Source organism: Lonchura striata, chromosome Z (genome assembly GCF_046129695.1).
Source record: "Lonchura striata isolate bLonStr1 chromosome Z, bLonStr1.mat, whole genome shotgun sequence".
Lineage (NCBI taxonomy): Eukaryota > Metazoa > Chordata > Aves > Passeriformes > Estrildidae > Lonchura > Lonchura striata.
In genome coordinates this window covers 41,323,663-41,342,694 of record NC_134642.1, presented here as the reverse complement: position 1 = coordinate 41,342,694, position 19,032 = coordinate 41,323,663, and the positions used below count along the sequence as shown (strand labels likewise).

The following is a 19,032-nucleotide window of genomic DNA, read 5'->3' as shown; positions in this document are numbered from 1 at the left end:
CTTTGGTTTTCCATTGCATCTCTCAAACAGTTTGATTAGAAGGCTCAGTGGAATGCCAGTTCTTATGTCTTTTTAAAGTCTGCCCTTACAGCATTCACGTATCAGTAATGCCTACTATCGGGAGCAGAGCTTGAGTTTGTCCATGATCATGGAAACAAGCCTCTCAGGATGAGGCCAAGGGTGAAGACAGAGAGGCAGAAGCCGATTTTAGGCAGAGAATTTTAACCTCCAGCATAAAACTTAGACCTCTCAGACATTCCTCTTCCAAAAAAAAATAACTTTCCCACTTATAGACAGTGAAATAGGACAGCTATGTGAAGGCCTCACTCTCCTGTGCAATGAAAATATCTGGAAGTGCTACAGATGCAGCTTTGGGATGCAAGGTCTCCCTAAAACCTGTAGTCCTATACCTGACTGTCCAGCTACATTTATCTGTGCTGTTCAACACTTCTAAGAGGTAGGGCCTTCTTAGAAAAATAAAGTGGTTGAATGGAAACTCTTGCCTCAGAGCAAATGAGGTATCAGATGATGAGAACAGGAAGGAGATGCTTTGAAGTGTAACAGTCCCAACTTTTCCAATAGGAAAATCTCCTATGGAAGTAACGAGTATTGCTACAGCTGTACAGAGAACTAGGACTGATGTTTAGCCCATGAAAAACTAAAAATAAGCTGAGATTCTTCTCTTGGGTTATCAACCCATTCACTGGTAAAGGAAAAAAAGAACAAATCGCTTCGTTTTCACTGAATCAGTCAAGTCCATGCAGAGGCTGGACTGCTGTGGTAAGAAATCCAAGCCCACTTGCTTTTAAACTGCCCTGGATTTACTTGCAGTGGAATATTAGCAAATAAGGGAAAATATCAGCCAAACCAACACACTATACAAATACATTTTATTTAGAGATACCCATAGTAAGATGCACAAATACTTTTTGTCCACCAATTTTCAGATCACACAACTTCAAGTAGTGGAAAAAAACAAACTGCAGTTAATTACAATTATCTATGTAACAGGGCAGTAGTAAAAGATTCATTTGTCAGACTACAGCATGGTTAACGATACTCAAATGAGAATGTACAGGTCTAGGTATTTAAAAAGTGCATGGGGCATTGCCACATACACTAACATGCTTCTTCGAAGAGCAACACCTTTCTGGCATGTGACAGTTAACCCAGTTAATGCAAGAGGGAAAACAGGCTCATAATTTGATCTGTAAATGTATCTACTAGAAGTTTTCCTCCAAACAGCAAAATATTGTGACTGACACATGGAAACCAATCTATAAAAAACACTGTTACATTGTCCATGTAGTCAAGCAACACTTACATGTCCTAAAATTTAAAATTACCAATTCCAGTCTACGCCATCACAGCTTTTACACAGTCTTCTTCAAAAGAGTCCAGAATATTTAATTGCATTTAATAAGCCGGCAGAAGAGCCGTAGTTTGAGCACCACACTTTTGCACCCACAATGAGTTCTTCCACAAGAGTAATCTCAACCTTCAAATTAAAAAAAAAAAAAAATGTTCCACCTGCAAGGACATCAACTGGCTCATGTATTGCTTGGTTTACTTTGAAATTCCCATGTAAATGGAAGGAAAGGTAGGAAGCAGCACTGGTCTGAGGGAATAGCTGCATTGGTTTAAAGTTATATTTAAAACACATGGAACTTGGACTCTTATCTCCAGGGTCTCTCTCAAACCAAGGAAATTCATTAGGTTCCACTTTTCAGTGCAGTCCCTGTTTTGTTTTTAAATAGGGATAGTGTTGAATATGCTTGGGAAAGACCAGAAAGGACTGTTGTGTGAGTGATTCTATATAAGAACAAGAAACACATTTAATCAGTTGTCAGATAATCTTCTTCCATTGCAAACATGAGAGCAACAGAGACTGACTTTGCATTATAGTTGAGAGGCACATTTTGCACTGATGGACAGAAAATCTTGGTTTACCACGCAACTTTCTGTGGCTTAAAATACCACCTAACTTCCTGTTAAAGCAATTTTTAAAAAACAAACAAAAAAACCCTCAATTATTGTTTTCACACTTAAAATTCATAAGCTGCTCTCTTAGCTATTCTATTCAGAGATACTTTTCTACTTGAGTATATGCAGCTGGTTTCTTCCTTGTTTGTCTAAGAGACCCTTGTTTCTGTGCACCTTGAGACAAGTAATCCTGATGCCTCAGGACAGGCCCCGGTACTATGTTCAGGAGTTGAGAAAGTTAGTATGGTTTTTTACATTTGCAGTAAACCCCAGAATAAAAAAGAGAAGAAGAAAAGCCACTGAATTGCAACAACCAGCAGTACAGGAATCAACTACATGGAACAGGAGTGACTTTGGAGCAAACCTTTTTGGACTGTAAGAGATATGGCAGTACAAGAAGATACCTAGAGCTGAGTAAAAAGAGTAGAGGACACTGAGAGCAAGGTCCTAGTTCAGCAAACCACTGCCTATGCCAGTAGAAGTTTCAAAGTGTAGTAGGGCTCTAACAGGTGCCCCCAGACTTTGCAGAATTTTGTACCTGAACTAGTACACCATGAGAGAACAGGGAACTTGCTCAAGTCCCAAGCAAGCAGTGTGACAAGATATGAGTGAGGCTAGGACAAGAGACTGAGACTGGAGATAGCAATTGAACAAGAGGGACAAAGCCCACCAGAAGTTACTTAACCAGTTCTTTTACTAACAGCCCGGTTATCACACCCGCAATGTGAGAGAAGCCCAGAGCAACCAGCTGAAGCCGTAAATCACAACTGGCCTGTTACATCCCTACATTGTCAACAGCCAGCCAAGTGGAGGACAATGCAGACAAGGCCCTTTCACTCCATCATCCCTGCACAAAGCATGCGGAGGGGGCTGGTGGCAGCTGTGAAGCACATTAGTCATAGTCATTCATGAAAACAGAGACAAGTGCACTGGTAACCTTGAATGTTGAGGGGAAGACTGAGTGGCCACTGAGTAAACTGGTTTTTCGCATTCCATCTTCACATCTCATCTGAACAGGGATTACCACCAGGTTTGAAAGTTCTGGGTGCAACTTAATTTGCAGTGATGTAAGGCATGATGGCATAAACCCTCAAAAGCCTACCCTTCAAACATTCCATTGCCAGCTCACCTCTTTGTCATTCTTCCTGGACAAAGTAAATTAGAATAACTTTTCTCTTTTGAGCACAGGTTATTGTTTTGCTCATATCCCTACTCTTTTATAATTCCACCCCCAAAAACATAAATCTCTGGAGGAAGCCATGGGATCAAGTCAGCAACTCACCTTCCTGGTATTACCCTGAATGAAACCTTTAGTCAAGACTTTGAGTAGCAGTTGAAGATGCCAGTTCTCTGGCTAAACCACTACAGATCAGTTTGACAAACACCCTGAGTGAAGGTAGAGGGCACCTCTACTTCCTTATCTGCTGATACCCACTGAACAGTATGAGTACAAGAGGCTTTCAGCTTCTGCAGACTGTGCAGGGTTGAAGTCTCCACTTGCAAGACAGGCATCTAGCCACAGAAGTTTATGGTAAAAGCACACAGTGATCTTGCCACACTGGGCTACAGGTTTGCTTTTTATTATGACTCAATAATTTTCAGAGTAGGCAGACAGCTTTGAACTCATCATTACAGGTGAACTAGGAAGAAATGGGAGAAGAGGATGATGCTAAATGTTGAAAACTAATCCATTTGTTCCACTCAGAAAAGTGACTGTCTTAAAAACAGCACCTCACTGAATTTAAAGGAACTCTGCAATCGGCATGAAGCAAAAAGAACTGCAGAAAGAACTGCAAAAAGTCTGTACTGTGGTACAGAGAGAACAGATACTGTTAGCACAGAAAACACAGACTTTAGAGCTCTATGACCATGTATTAATGTCAATACACTGATGACTAATGTGCTGCTTCTAAATACAAAGGTAACCTCATGGATCAACAGAATGCAGTACTATCATTCAGTTAATTATGCATAGGCATGTCCGTGGAAGGCCACAGCAAGTGAAGATATATATGTTCCTTTTCCATGCTATTATGAGACATAATGTATCAATTCTACTGTATTTTCTAAATGCGTAAGAGTTAGAAACTCAGGCCAAATGCCAGATGTCAGTTTGAGGCTTGCAAACAAATACATCTTTAGAAAACTAAACTGAATGTAATGTCTTTGTGTTGAAGAAAACAACGACAAAAAACACCTTTTCAGAGAGGAGAAACAATTTGCAAGGTAACAGAACACTAAGCCCCATGTGCAGACAGGCTGGTTTCACATACTATCTGCCATTCCACACTGTTCCATTGCAAGCTGCATCAATCACTTGGAACAGGTTTATCTTACAGTCAAAAAATGTGCACTGGAATATTTGAAGGGAGCTGTTACAGCTTTGCTTGACAGTTTCTGTGATAGTTCAGGATTCAGTGCTGTTTCTGATACAGCTCATGACAGAAACAAGCTGAGAAAGCCTCTGTTAGATGGGTGGATTTGGAGGAGCTGTTAACAAACATCAGACCCTGGATTCAGAACAAAAGCCATCAAGTATCAGCAAGTCCTGATTATTTTTTTTCCCTCAAGGCTTTGGATCTTATTAAAAATATTTGGGAAAAAAAACATTAAAAACAGTTCACTGTAGGACATCCTATCTTCAGGCAACAAGTTATGATCATTGCACATTTTAAAACACCTTGTGTATTTTGTGCATTTTATGCACCACAGGCAGTGGGGAATATCCAGCATTTATCTACACATGAACATACAAGCAAGGACTGACAGGTATCACTGGCAAGACTGATACCAAGACCACCCAGCGCATTGATTTGTCTACACCACATAACACAAATTGAACAAGTCACAAGTAACAGTACAAACCTGTTGCAATTTCAACACATACATCTTAGAAAAAGACAACACATGTACCCAGCCCTAAGACAGTGACAAGTTTGAGATAACTTTATAAAGATCAAGGTACCAGAAGAGGAAGGCACATTAACCTCTGGTTGGTCCGTTTCGGTACTATTTGGACGAGTCATAGTGATTTATACCCTGAGACTGTGAGAGGCCTTGAAAATGAAAAGAGACCAGGTAAATGGGCAAATAAAAAGTACAAGTTTAATGAGATAGTAAGATTCAGCACCTGAATTTTCCCTTTTCGCAAGGGAATCTAGAAAAGCGGTTCCTAAGAGAACACTGTATTGACTCCTACATTTTTTGTTCTAAAGGCAAAAGAATAAATTCAAAAGAATCTTGGACTAAAGACATTGCAGTATGTTGTAAGGGGTTTTATACAGCCTCTCAATTTCAGTACAGCAAACACAATTTGTATACAATCAGGTGTTGGTGGTTTTTTGGGTATAGAAACAGTCAGACTGCCCACATTTTTCCAACTCTGCCACCTCCATTTTAAATCTGTGTGCACTTTCTTAGACCATACTGCTCCCAACAGGGTATTAGTGGGAAAGGCTGTTAGAAAATGGGAAGATTCCTTTCTGCAAGAGCATTCTTTTAATTAGCAAAGTACCACATGGTTTTCATTAAAAAACCCAACATCACAAGCAAAAACTGACTTCCTAATTTCATCTTGGAAAAATAACAAAGTTATTATAATAAAACAGAATTATTAAAATAAAAACAAGAGTTGCTAAAATAACACTGGGATGTCAGGATATATGCTTGATTTCTCAGAGATGTTTCTGATTAAGCATTTATGTATCCCCTCTAGTTTTTAAATTCTTCAGGAGTCCCGAGAGCCATATCAAACACTGTTTGCCTTTTATTGTTTTTCTGGTGTTCTTTGCCCATCCTCACCACACAAAATGCTCATGTACAGGGGCAAATGACAGCACCTCACCCAAGATGTAGCTGTTGTCTCTTCCACTCGCCCTTGTCCTGGAGTGTCTGCTTCAGAATTTCAAGTAAGTTACTGAGGGCACCATAACACTCAGAAATGCATTTTAAGTTGGGGTCATACCATGGGCTCAGACTGTGGGGTGGCCAGCAGGCACACAGCAATTTTCACTTGGCTTTCAGCTAAAAAAATTGTGTCTGGTAGCTCAGGAGTTTCTGGCTCAGCACAGGCTAGCCAGAGGATCAACTCTACCTGCATGATACACAGATCTGCAACAGAGTTCCTTTGGAACAAGCTATACCCCAGTCCAGTAATTCAGTCATAGCAGCAATTGCAAAAGTAGCTAAGTAAGAAGGTATCAGACACATTGGAAAAGTGCATTTATTGAAAATAAGGGTAACAGACCACAAAAACAGACCTTCCACCTGGCTGCTGAAAGATGCTGCTGCTTTCCCACATGCAGTAACTGACAGCCCACCTGTCCTTGGTTTCTTGCAAACAAGTAACCTCGTGAAGGGTCTAGGCAAGGTTGCTTTGTTTCATGCCTGCACCAGGTGAGGCACAGCAGTTCAAAAGGGCTGTAATGCCTCTCAGCTGAGTGACACAAATTAAGACACCAAAGCACCACTCAACATAGCTGGGACATAAATTTAATCTGTTAGTTTTTTAGCTGCAAGCTATAGACAAAACAAGTGCTCAGGTGAAGGAATAGGATAAAATTCTTGAAGAGAATGATCCCCAAGTATCTTAATCCTTTAGATACAAAAAGCGGCCAAAGACCTAAAATGGAGGCAGCAAATATAAACCCCTTAATGCAATTCAGGAGTCTCTCTCATGAAGACAGTCACAAGAGTTACCCACAATATGAGTGTAACTTTTGTGAACAGACTAAGGCCAGCAAGATCACTGGCACTCTTGCAATGATCTTAAAAATGGATGTGTGGGGAGAATGAACTGAGACTAGGAACATAAACCTACTCTCAACTATTCTTTGGTAATTTACTCACCTCGAACTAACACCAGCAGCAGTCATGAGGGTATCAAACAAATGGACTAACTTCTTTACTGCAATCCCAGAAAGCACCAGAGGAGAGCTATAGCAATTCTCCCTACACGACTTGACTGTACAAGGGAGAAACCTGGAGGAATTACAGCAATAGCGTGTTTAGTGAAGAGGGTGAGCATAACCCTTGTTACTGTGCTCAAGCCAACAATGCGAAGTAACTTCTGATTCCCCAGGCATGTCCCATGACATAATATCCATCTGTTACTGAAGAGTTGCTACTCAGTATTTACAAGCTAGGTATTACCAAACCCATAACTGAGTCACTAGTTTGATTACCTACCATAAATACTGAAAATATAATACCCAAAAATACCTAAATTAACATGGTAGTCTCCTGAACTCATTGGTACCATAGAAGATTCCACACAACTGAGAAGTCAATAGCAACCAGTCTGAAGGCATGTTATGCTAAAAGTTTTCTCCTTCAATCAAGATAAACCAGAGTATGTTGCCCATGCAGAAGAGACTGCTACTGTGCAATCATATAAGTTAAACATGTACCAGGGCTACTGCCCTGTTCAACAGTCTGAGCCAGCCTCAACTTCTACCCAGTTAAAATAAAGCAAATTGAAGGTTTTGAGCACAGGTTGACAAAATGCCAGCAAGCCTGTTCCTGCTCAGCAGAGATCATCTCTGCAAGGACAATATTGCTACAGCAAAGACTGGTATGATGTGGGTTGGAGGAGGCAACCTCAAACAAACCATTCAAGCAGGAAAGATCAAGGGAGGGAAATATTGAAAAAACAGTGGAAAAGATAGTCCAATTATATGCATGTCATTGGGTCTCAGCAGCACACAGGAAGCTGTTCAGGAAGCTACTGTAGTGCAGTCACCAGACTGAGCTCACTCTATTGCAGGGGTGTATCTGGCTTTTGAACAGTGAGGTACCCAACCTCTCTCTCTGCAGAGCCTCGAGGCTACCTGCTCTGCAGGCACTCCTGTGCTTGGATGGGAAACCCACTAATTTCTAACCATGATCAGTATATATCTAACCCAAAAGGGCAACAAAATCAAAGTAAAAAACAATTCTGTTTTTCTTCTATTACTTATCTTTGGACAGCTGGTCTATCATCATCACCTTTCTATGCCTCAGTTTATAACAGTGATTGGAACAAAAGTTATATATGACCAACCAGAGAAATATTCTGAAACTTAACATCTATATCACTGTAAGCATTTAAAACCACTGAAACTAGCTAAAAATTAAGTTATCTCTGGTCCAAATTGTTTGTGTGCTTGCAGCACTATCTGGTTTGGTTACCAGTTTCTTAATGGGGATTCTCATACAGCAACAAAGATGGCTCCCTTACTGTGAGAAGTTATGTTTGCAAGAAAGCACCCTGAAAGCAGAATGCACAAAAGCATGTGAGACTTGAGACATTTTACATCATTGTCAAGATTAATCTGAGAATTGTGCAAAGCCTTTTATGAAGAAAAAAAGGAGGAAAAGAGCACTCATATTACCAGGCTTTAGGAGCACACATTAAGGTACTTGTGGATATCACAGTCAATAGGGAGGGACAACTTCCAGTGGTCCTCTTCAGTTATGTAGAGACTTCAGAAAAATCGGCCTTTGTGTTTGAAGGCCACACACATACGCTTTTTCCTCCTATCATGGCCTAAACTATGCTTCAATTAATATATCAACATCAGGGCTTGAATTTCCAGACCAGGAGTCTCCCTTTGGCACTGCTGACACTAAATGCCCAGCTATTACCTGTTGCTTCAGCAGAATGGAGGACATTCACTAGACTCAAGTGTCTAGCTTCTTCAAAAAAACAAAGCAAAAAACTTCAAACCTAATTAAAAAAAACCCAAATAAACCAAAGCAGAACATGTTCCTTGTGACAGAATGATCTTACACAGTAGCTGTAAGGCTACAAATCCTGCCATTCTTCTCCAAGACTTATTTTTCTTCATATACTTCCACTTTTGCAAGCCCCTAAAATAACCAAAGCAGCTACCCCATGGTATATAATTTTACATTTTCAGAGAAAAGCCTGTCTAGACATACACACATGATGTGTGATGAACTGATGCAATTTATGCAACCAGGCCACAATGGTAAGTATTATGCAACACTGTAAAGTCTGCTTGTGAAGCACCTGTGTTAATGCACAGTGCTAATTATACTTCTTGGATAGGTGCACCCCTGGGAGACAGCTCTCTTGCCAGGACTTCCACCCCAATGAGAGGGACCTGCACTCTTTGCAGGATTTCCATCCAGGTCTCCATACCAGCTGGAACTTAAGCCTGAGGCGGACTGCTTGGTGTTACTGATGCAGATATTGAGTATGAAGGTAAGAGAGACTGTAAAGACAAATGCAGATTAGCTCTGGGCTGTGGGCAGGAAGTGCAGTGGTAGTTGATCTCCCACAGAGATGGGAGAATAGAGCATGTCCCAGCCTTGTCTTTCCTCTCAGTTTCAATCAACTGCCCATTTGGCACCAAAGCTGCGAGGTACAGACACACTTTGCTCCACCAATGTAAGGGGAAAGGCATTAATTCCAGCAGAGGACAGAGGCATCACTAACAAGCTGAGAGTTTGGTGCCTGCCAAAAGGAGGAATACCTTGGAATCTTGCATTTTAGCTGAGTATTGGGTAAGACCATCACCATGGGAGGCACACCCTACACAGCAGGATCTGAAGGGCACTGGACCCATCTCCCCTCCCAGTCCCAGGTGAAGATGGAGGAAGGCTGAAAGCAGAAGGCAGCAGGGGATTCTGGAAAAGCCTGAGCCTCTCCTACAGCATATGCTAGCACAAAGTGAGGGAACACCAAGATACCCTCCTTTGCAGAAAGCTGCTTACTTGCATTAGTAAAGTCTGAGAAGCACTCTTTAATCTTAGTGAAAAAAGTTTATTTATTCCATTGGCTTCTTTAAGCAGATGGCCAACCAGAACAGCAAAAAGGGGAAAAATATCCACAACTTGGGATAAAAAAGGTCCAAGGTTTTAGGCAGTTTATGAAGAGCTTATAAGCTACCCTAACAGCATACTCAGAAATCGTATTTCATCTGAAGAACAGATAGATTTAGTTCATTTTGAATAACTAGCCCCCATTTCCTCTCAGCATCTCTGCAGCCTTCAATGTAATGTCACCCTGCAACAGCCATGCTGCAGAACAGTCTGTACAAACTCCAGTTGTGCAAGCTGATACCTGGGACAGACAGTGAAGAAACAGATCAATTTTTGCTCCTAGCACTGCTGAGAACTACCATTCGAACACAAATGCACTTTTAGAAACTCCTGCACTTTGGATTTGATGGGCAATACCTCTAAGGAATCCATCCCTGGGCTCCAGTGAGTACAGCTTAAAATACCATATCCCTCTATGTAAAAACAGTGTCATTAGACTTGTACTTTTAAAAAATACTTGTACTTTAAAAATCAACCCAGGCCAGGGCCAGGCTCTGCAGATAAAGTAGTAGCTTATCTCTTATAAATATTTTTAATAGTTTTTAATTACACGTAGTCCCCACTCCAGGTAATGTAACTGACACAAAGTACCTGCACACATGCAGCCCCAAGACTTTCACAGAAAGCTCAGGAGCAACCAATCTATAAGAAAGAAATCCTACCTCACAGCAAAGTAGAGGAGGGGACACATGGCCAAGCCAGCCTAAATCGGGGGAAGAGTCGTTTGGAGTAAGTACAATAAAAAAGAACTTCTAAACCCCTCCATATAAAGGATCAAGGAGGTTAAAGCAAAAAACTAGTTCAAAAAGATGTACAAAACTGTTGGAGACCAACAGAAAATTCTGCCAAAAAATAACTTGTGTTTAAATCAGGAATCAATGGCATCACACAATTTTGTTGTTAAAAAAAGAAAAAGTAAAGTGGATATCTGTGTAAAGATCAGCATCAGAATGAAGAGTTATCATTAGCTCCAGAGACCAGCATAATTCCCATGAAGTCCTGATGGAAGAGGGCCTCCTGCCACAAACAGTTTCGTTCCAGACGAGTCGTAGCAGTGGGTGTAAACAGCATTTGGGAAGTAATTTATGTCAGAAAAATAATTCCTCCAGGTTTCATCATGGTTCTGTTAAAGAAAAGTTTAGATCGTTATTGTTGCCAAACAAACCCAAAACCCCGTTTCACAAAAGCATTAGGTAGCTTCCAGACCCTAAAAAGACGTATTTTCTCATAACAATCCTGAAGCTTCATAAATGTCAACTAAAAGATACCTGAGTTGTCCTGAACCTTTTTCTGAAAACATTTAGGTCAAGCACTGGGGAGGTGAGGAGATGTTGCAATGATAAAACAAAAGGTAATACAGCTAAGTTAAACAAAGCCATTAACTGCTTTAGGATAACATACAGAAAACCAAAGGCAAGTGCCTGACATGGCATTATGTCAGGCAGCCACAGTTTCTAAAACTGCACAAAATTAAATTAAAACTCTCTTGCTTCAAGTATCACATTAGATTACCATGGCTTTAAAGAAAGACAATTTATTCTCTGTTTGAGGTTCTGAAAACTACAACTTAGATTACATTTGAAAATGTAAAGATATAAAATCTAGTTCATTTATGAATCAGTGCATAAGAACTGTAATCACTATGCCTTACACTCAAGCAAATAACCTTCAGTTATTTATGAAAGTTATCCTTTCATAAAGCTTTTGTAGAAAGCAATTCTGCAGGACTTCTTGCTCTTCATTATTAGTTATTGGTTATATGAATACTGTTTGACTGAGACACATTTCACACAACAGGTCCAAAAAGAACTGGCTCTACCCCACTCCTATATAATGGGCCTACTTCCTCCCACCTCCATCACAGCTACAAACTACTTACCAGCCAGCCTTTCCCAGTTGTCAGCTTCAAAATTTCACTTCCTCCTAATTTCTGCTTCTGTCCATAGCAGACATGGGGGGCCTTCTCTTCCAGGAACCTTTGGGCTCTGATATCATAAAACAACAAGGACCCTTGTCCTGTCCCCACAGTGATGATGTGCTCGTAGAAGCTCACTGAGCGGATACCTGTCAAACAGAGAAGGGATGGACAGTGCAATAAGGAACAGGGATGCTTTGGCTTTGCAGTGCTGTTGCTTCATGTCTAAAATTACCTACCAGTACTCTCCAAAAAAAAAACAAGTTTTCCCACTGCTACAGAGCAGTGCAGACAAGTCCCACTGATGCTATTGAAACAGCAGCTTTGATGCATACATGACTGCTCTAATCCTTGAGACCATCAGCTACACCATTGGTACATAGTAAGAAACTTTATCCTCAGCAGCCCTCAGGTCTGCTAGATAAGCCAATTAGGGTCCAGAGCACTTTTGTTCTGTCTGCACAAGCCTTTAAGCCTTTAAGTTAACACACCAAGAGCAAGTACATGGCAGCAGACAGAGGGAAGAACATCATGCTGTTTTCCTCCACGAGCTCACACTTTAACTACCTGCCAACCTGCAGTAAATGACTATCTGAGAAAAGAAAGTCCCAGCTGCCACCAAGTGCACTGTGCTGACCAAAAGGCTAGGTGTAAGCAAGTGTAATCATAATGATCACCAGTCACTTTGCTGCTAAGATAGCTTCAGAACTATTAATGAACCTGATCTGTCTCCACTCAAATATTCTCAAACAAGCACTGGATCTGGCTCTGCAAAGACACACAGAAAGCCTTCAGCCCTCTGCAGTCAGCAAGGGAAGTCACTTGGGAAAGAGGAGAAAGGCACAAAAGTGGACCTCCTCTTATTTTTGCTTCAAGAAGTGCTGTTGACAAGCCACCCAGGAGAACACTTACTTCACACAAACAGGTGATGGAATATTAAGGCAGATGGTATATACTTTTAAATTAAATGTATTAATAAAAAGCAATAAAATGCAGAACACCTGTGGATCTTTCTCTAACTAAAGAAATTAATTGTAGAAATCCATTATGTGCCCACTACTAAGGATATTTAGAACAGGCTTCCAAAACTGTATTTCAAATTGTCTCGTAAGGGACTGAAGTACCTTAGATTAATCATTCCTGTCAAGATAAAAGTACAGCCTATGCCTAGAACCTATCACAGTAAGTTATATACTCCCAGCCCTCTACCACCTGTGGACCTAGATTATTTAGTTAAGTATATTGAGCCTCATGCTGCAGGAATGGTCTACAGATCCCAGAAGGAAATTAAGATCTCCTACACAGGAATTTGCAGAGTCTATGCCATACAAGCTCTCTCTGCTGCCTTCAGGACTTGAAGAAAGGGGCACACGGCTCTACAGGCCAGTCATGCAGAGAGCAATTGCTTCTGTGGATCAAGAACTACTGTCTAAGGTGTGCATTTCCCTTTACAGCTGCTAAGAAAAGCAACACTTAGAAGGTGTACTAAAAAGCATTCACCACCTTCAGGTGTAAAGAGGCTTACAGCAGAGGAAAGCCAGCCCCAGCTCCAGCCTTACTGAGCCACCACCTTTCTGTGACCTGCCTTTGTGCACAACTTGAGTGAACTGAAGTTAATGTGGACTTACCACATTCAGCAGGTACACTTGGAAACTTAAAGCACATTCAGGTACCACTGCAAAGCACTTGAAATCATATTTTAGTCCACCGATCAAGAAAGACCATTTTCTAGAAGTGCTACACCACCCCAAGTCCCAGGGAGATCAATATGGAGTGGAAACACTCAGTATCTTGGGAATTACTGTTATGTATGTATCTCCACCACCACGCCAAATAAAAAGATGCACCTACTCTGCAGAAGAGAAAACAGCCTTGAACAAAGGCTTTCTCCAGACATGAACTGGAGAAACCCCTCAAAATACTCCCTACACACACTCCCTACACAATATGGAAAATAAAATACTTGAGGCAGGTTTCAGCCACCACTGGGCATCGTACTGCAGTGTCTGGGTCAAGACCTGCACAGAATCCTCACTAACAGCAAGTGAGGACAAGCAGTCTTGCTGGTAAGAAGTTCAGCTGACTTCTCCTGACATTATACATATTCCTCCCAGATCTGAAAGCAGCAGACCCTGACACTGATCTAGACCACTGCTCAGTAACTGCATAAATAAAACTTTCCTATCTTTGCTGACATATATCCTCTTCTGATAACCTGCCTGATGAAGAAATGGAAGCCCAGAGACGAGCTAAGTAAGGACTGCAACTTACTGGCATGGGATTAATGTGGCACTGTCGTGGCTTGACACGGAAAAGAATTTTTCCGGAAGGAAGAGGTCAATTTGGATATTGACCAATTGAAGGTGAACACAGAGGGGTTAAAAGCAGAATTCCCAGGAGAACTTGCTCTCTTTGGTTCAGGTCAGTGCGCAGTGCAGCCTCTCCTCTGCCCAGCTGTGGCTGGGTGGGGAGGGGAAGGCCCATGGCCTGACTGAGGTGGGCCCAAGGGTGGAGGGACTGGAACCCCCTGCAGATGGAAGGGTGGAGAAATCTGGGATGTCTCCATCCCCCCCAGAGTCTCTTGGCAGCGGCGGCTTGTCAGCAGTTCACCTCGAGGAAGGAGAAGAGCAAAGGCGGGGGGGGCCCCCCGCAAGGTGCCCAGCCACAGTGGGAGCTGGAGCCTGGGCAGAGAGCCAGCCAGGGAGTCAGGACTTTTAACCCTTACTTGAGAAATGAAAGCTTTGTGAATTTTTTTTTCCCCTCCTCAGTTTGAAAGAGAGGAAGAGGGACACCTTGGACCCTGGGATGTTAGAAGGAGAAATTCTAGATGGGAGGGGGACAAGGAGTGGCTTTTGGCTGGACTCTTCCATGTTGGCCACAAAACTGAACCATTTTTTTCCTCCTCCAAGAGAGACTGTATTTTAGGAGGATGCCAGTGAGCCAAGAGACCTGCTTCAGCTGGGGAAAGACAGAAGTGGAGTGAACAGAGAAAAAAAATTAGGGGGTTTGTGGTGGTGCCCCCTGTCCTCAAAGAAGGAGAAGAGAAGATCTCTGTTCTTGGACCCCCAGCCCCAGGGAAAAATGGGGGGGGGACTGTGGTCCCAAAAAATTAAAAACTGAACTGTTGTTTTCTCCCCTCTTGGCAGGACATCCTTGAAAGGAAAAATCCTAAAAACAGTCTGTCCATCCATGCATTGGTGGTGAGAGCACTGTGCATGGAAAGGAGAAGGGTCACCATGGCAAACTTTTTCTCTGGGTGGTGCCATGTATGACATGGAAACACAGGATGTGGCAGCTGTGCTTCTTGGGGGGTCTGTGGCACAGGAGAGACTCTGTTCCCTCGATGGACTGAGTATTGATTGTTTGGAGGGTGGAAACCTGATTGGGGTCCAGATTGTGTCTCACTGTGGTTTGTTGGAGGTGGGTGGTGGGAGGAGAAATGCTTTGCAAGGTTTTCATTTTGATCGTTGTGTGTTTCTTTTTCCTTCCTTTCTTTCTTTTATAGTGTAGCTTAATAAAGTTTTTTTCCTGTTATTAAACTTGGGCCTGCTTTGCTCTGCTCTCAATTGCATTTCACAGCATTCATTTGAGAGATTGCATTTTCATGGAGGCACTGGCATTGTGCCACTGTCAAACCATGACAGGCACTCACTGTGCCTTCTCATGCCTGATAGTAAAGGATATGGAGAGCACTTTATGGGATCATGCATTCTGCAAGCTGTCAAGCCTGGCCCTGGTATAAGGTTCAACTGGACATACTGCTTCCATATAAGAAAAGAAAATAGCACTCGAATCACATAGAAAATAAGGAGTCCCAGTCATGGCTTTAAAATCACAAAACAAGCTTTCTCTCGCAGCACATACTCCCAGTAAGGTAGCACAGAGCAGACAACATGCCTTTTTTCTAATTCATAGAGAAGAATGTAAGAGCAGTATGAATAGTGGCAAAAAGACTACATTTGCTTTGAGATGATAAAATATAGAACAAGACCCAGTAAAAAATATACAGCAGTAAAATGCACACTTTTGAAAGTTCAGTAATATTTGGATGGTTTACAATTGAGTTGCTTCTAATGGCAGTGATGTTGCCCTTCATTAGATTTCAGAGCTGGTCACATTTGGTTTGTTGGTAGCTCCAGGTATACTGTCACAAAACCAAATCTATACATACACTGCTAATTATTTAGCCGATCACTAGAAAAGCCCTTCCTGTTCCTTAGAGGCTTGACTTACTACAATTTTAACAGCTACTTCTGCAAGCAAACCATTTGAAGCACTTTTAACAGGTTTCTTACCACTGCCTCGTTCTTTGGAACAGACGGATTTAACATTGTGAGAAGGCTGCCTTGGATCCAGAAAAGAGACATGTGCCTGTGATCCTACTGCATACACTGACCACTCCTGACCATATGCCAAACACACGTTCTCCCTGCAGTATGGCAACTTTGTGGAAAGTAACTGGAAACAGAAAAAATAAAATTCAACCTGTTATAAGAAAAGATGAAGATGTTAACAAAACAATTTTGTAAGCTATGTTCTAGTAAATTGCAGGGAAATAAAACACAAAATGCAGGTGAAAAATAAGAAGGGAAAAAACTGAAAGCAATAGGGTGCCTTATCTGAAACAAACTGAGACTATAAAGGCCGAAGCCAATAAAAATGGACATTTTAATAAATTGGTTTAGATCCTTCTAGGCTGCTGCTATTTCTTTAGCAGGTGCACAGCAACATCAGCCTCAGCTGAAAAAACCTATTGCATTCACTACCATAGGAAAGTCGGGGTGTGATTTGCCATTACACTTAAATATGTGCAAGTTCCTTTATGAATTCTACTGATCAAGTATCCACCACACTCCACACAACAGTTCACTTCAGCTAAGCCGAAACTAGCAGAAAGTTAAGAATGCTTCCTGTCTTCTCGACTAAGGGGAGCACAGAGCTTCTCTCCTCTTCCAAATTTCAGAACATTTCATTTTACACAGAACTTTTAAGTATTTTACAAACATTGCTGCTCTTTAAATATTTGAAGGGAATGAAGACTAGTGAACAGCCTTAACTGCTTCCAGTTTTTGAAGTTTAACTCCAACAAACAGAAAAGCACCTTTGATAGCGTGTACTCTGCTTTCCAAAGATGAAAATACCCATCCAGGGACACAGCTCCCAACTCCTAATAGAAGGAAAATAAAAATAAGAGTGTTAGTTTCTGTATTATAGATATCCTTACAAATTCACACTCTATTTGAGGCAGGCAAGATGCACAGTCTGGATTGAATTCATCCATAGTCCTGTAATGGCTCTATCAAGATAATTTTCATTTTATACTGATCTTCATAGAATGCTACACAGTACTTCAGGTGTCAAGTAGAATCCAAATTAACAAAAGAGTAAATAACAATAACTTTCTAAACTATAAATCTTGCTAGGCAAAAAAATAATGAATTATGAGAAAGTACAATCTAGAATTGACAATTCTCTTCAGCAGGTCCCACACTGATTCTAACCCTGAAGCAAGTTTCAGACACTACTCTACTCTCTACTGAAAAAGTTACATGCAGTTTCCATCATGGAGATGGAAACAACTAATGGCTGCTTTGAAAAATAAAGCCTACAGGATCACTGTGCTTCCAACAGCACACCCACCTTTGCTTCAGACCTTTTCTGTTCTTTGAGGGGGGAGGGAGGGCGGGAGGCGGGCAATGGTGAAGGATGAATTGCTACACCCACTAGTAATAACAAGAGATCAGGATGGGGGAGAGTGACATTTACCAATTGTCAAATACCAACAAAATAAGCCCAAAGCAAGCACTAGTGCCTGCCCTGTGAGTCAGTCACCTAATTTGCTGAGCAACCCAGAAAGGATTCAGCCATTGAAACAGGAACTGTTAAATGTTAACTGGTCTTCACAGAACAAGAAGAAAGGAGCACTCAAAAATGGGATTCAAGCTGCAAGAGATGTGTTGCTGCTTTATCAGCTTCTTGTCAATATTTCTTTACTCCCCTGCTTAGGATGCAAATCTAAAAATCAAACCCACAGGAAAACTGTGTGCCTTCTAAAATGTCTGGGGTTGTTTTTTTTTTTCCTTCTAGACTTCTCCATTCACTTGGGGCAGAAGCAGACATAGTAGATTAAAACCACTGCCTCAAAAGACAAGGATGCAAAATAATCGGAGAAAAACATACTAACTTGCTTCTCTGGTACATTCTATTTAGCTTACTTTTTAGTTTTTCTAATACACAGGGACAGTATTAGCACTTCTCAACTGTCTTGCTTATCTTACTGACCTTGTTCTTATTGTTGAAAGCCAATGCTCGGACTTTGCAATTGTCAGGGTTGGTGTTCTCCTTAGGAATATCCTTCAGAGCACTGTGTGTTATGTGGGCATAGACAGGAACTTGAGAGAGATTATGCCTGGCATCACTTTTGGATAACACATCCTCTGTGACTTCCCAGAGACCCATCGAACCATCCCGGGAACCTGATCAAATAGTCCATACATGAGTAGTCCATTCCACATATACAGAACTCATCTTTTCTAAAAAAAAGGATTAATCGATAGGGTCTGAAAAAAAGAATACTCTTAGTTTAATCTAATGGAACACGCTGTTAGTGCTCGTATATTATTATGTAAAAAATATTATTTTAATGAGCTGTAAAGTTCAGAATATTATGAACTCACTGTCAGCCACCCATATGGTTTCCAAACAGCTAGTCCATCTCATATGTTTTCAAACTAATTAGGATGCATCAAAACCCAAAACCCTGTGCAACAGTTATCATCATCTCATGCACAGAATGAACTTGGAAGCAACTGAACACTACAGGTTCAGCCTGAGCCTGACACTCTCAGCCTTGGTAAAACAGTCTGTTAAACCGATGCAAAATATCTCCACAAAAACGTCAGCTGGGTTTATGGCCATTTGGGTTTACTTGATTTCCATCAGTATGCTTATGGCTGAGTACACAATAATTCATGAGCTGAACAGAAACATCTATTTCTCATCACAGCTGTACCACTTTGGATGAAATCTATCAGAAAAATTATTTCGCTAAAACCTGTCTCACTTCTTTCTTAAAGAATGTAACTTAGGTTAAACAGATGAGATTTCATTTTATTTTTCTACTGAATTTGAAGACATTAATCTAAAGTAAGAATCACTAGTGTTAAGAACACTGGAGGAAGAAAGCTGAATGACTCTGTTTCATTGATCAATACAGACTTAATCCAAGACCTTACACACATCCCTTCTGGTATTCAGGCAGCTCACTTCCATCTAAGTCAGCTCTGACAGATACTTCAATTTCTTCT

At 41.2% G+C, this 19,032-nt stretch overlaps 1 protein-coding gene across 1 annotated transcript in view; it reads right to left on the bottom strand.

Moving 5' to 3' along the window:
- Positions 1–873: 873 nt before the first annotated feature.
- The window catches only part of DCAF12 (DDB1 and CUL4 associated factor 12), a 32,742-nt gene continuing 14,583 nt past the window's right edge, over positions 874–19,032 (bottom strand). The window contains exons 5-9 of the mRNA XM_021554564.2: positions 18,008–18,201; positions 16,827–16,892; positions 16,021–16,183; positions 11,690–11,874; positions 874–10,933 (exon numbers count right to left, since the gene is read on the bottom strand). Of these exons, the coding sequence (XP_021410239.1) occupies positions 10,775–10,933; positions 11,690–11,874; positions 16,021–16,183; positions 16,827–16,892; positions 18,008–18,201 (767 nt within the window). The 3' untranslated portion in view covers positions 874–10,774. The remainder of the gene's footprint in view (positions 10,934–11,689; positions 11,875–16,020; positions 16,184–16,826; positions 16,893–18,007; positions 18,202–19,032) is intronic.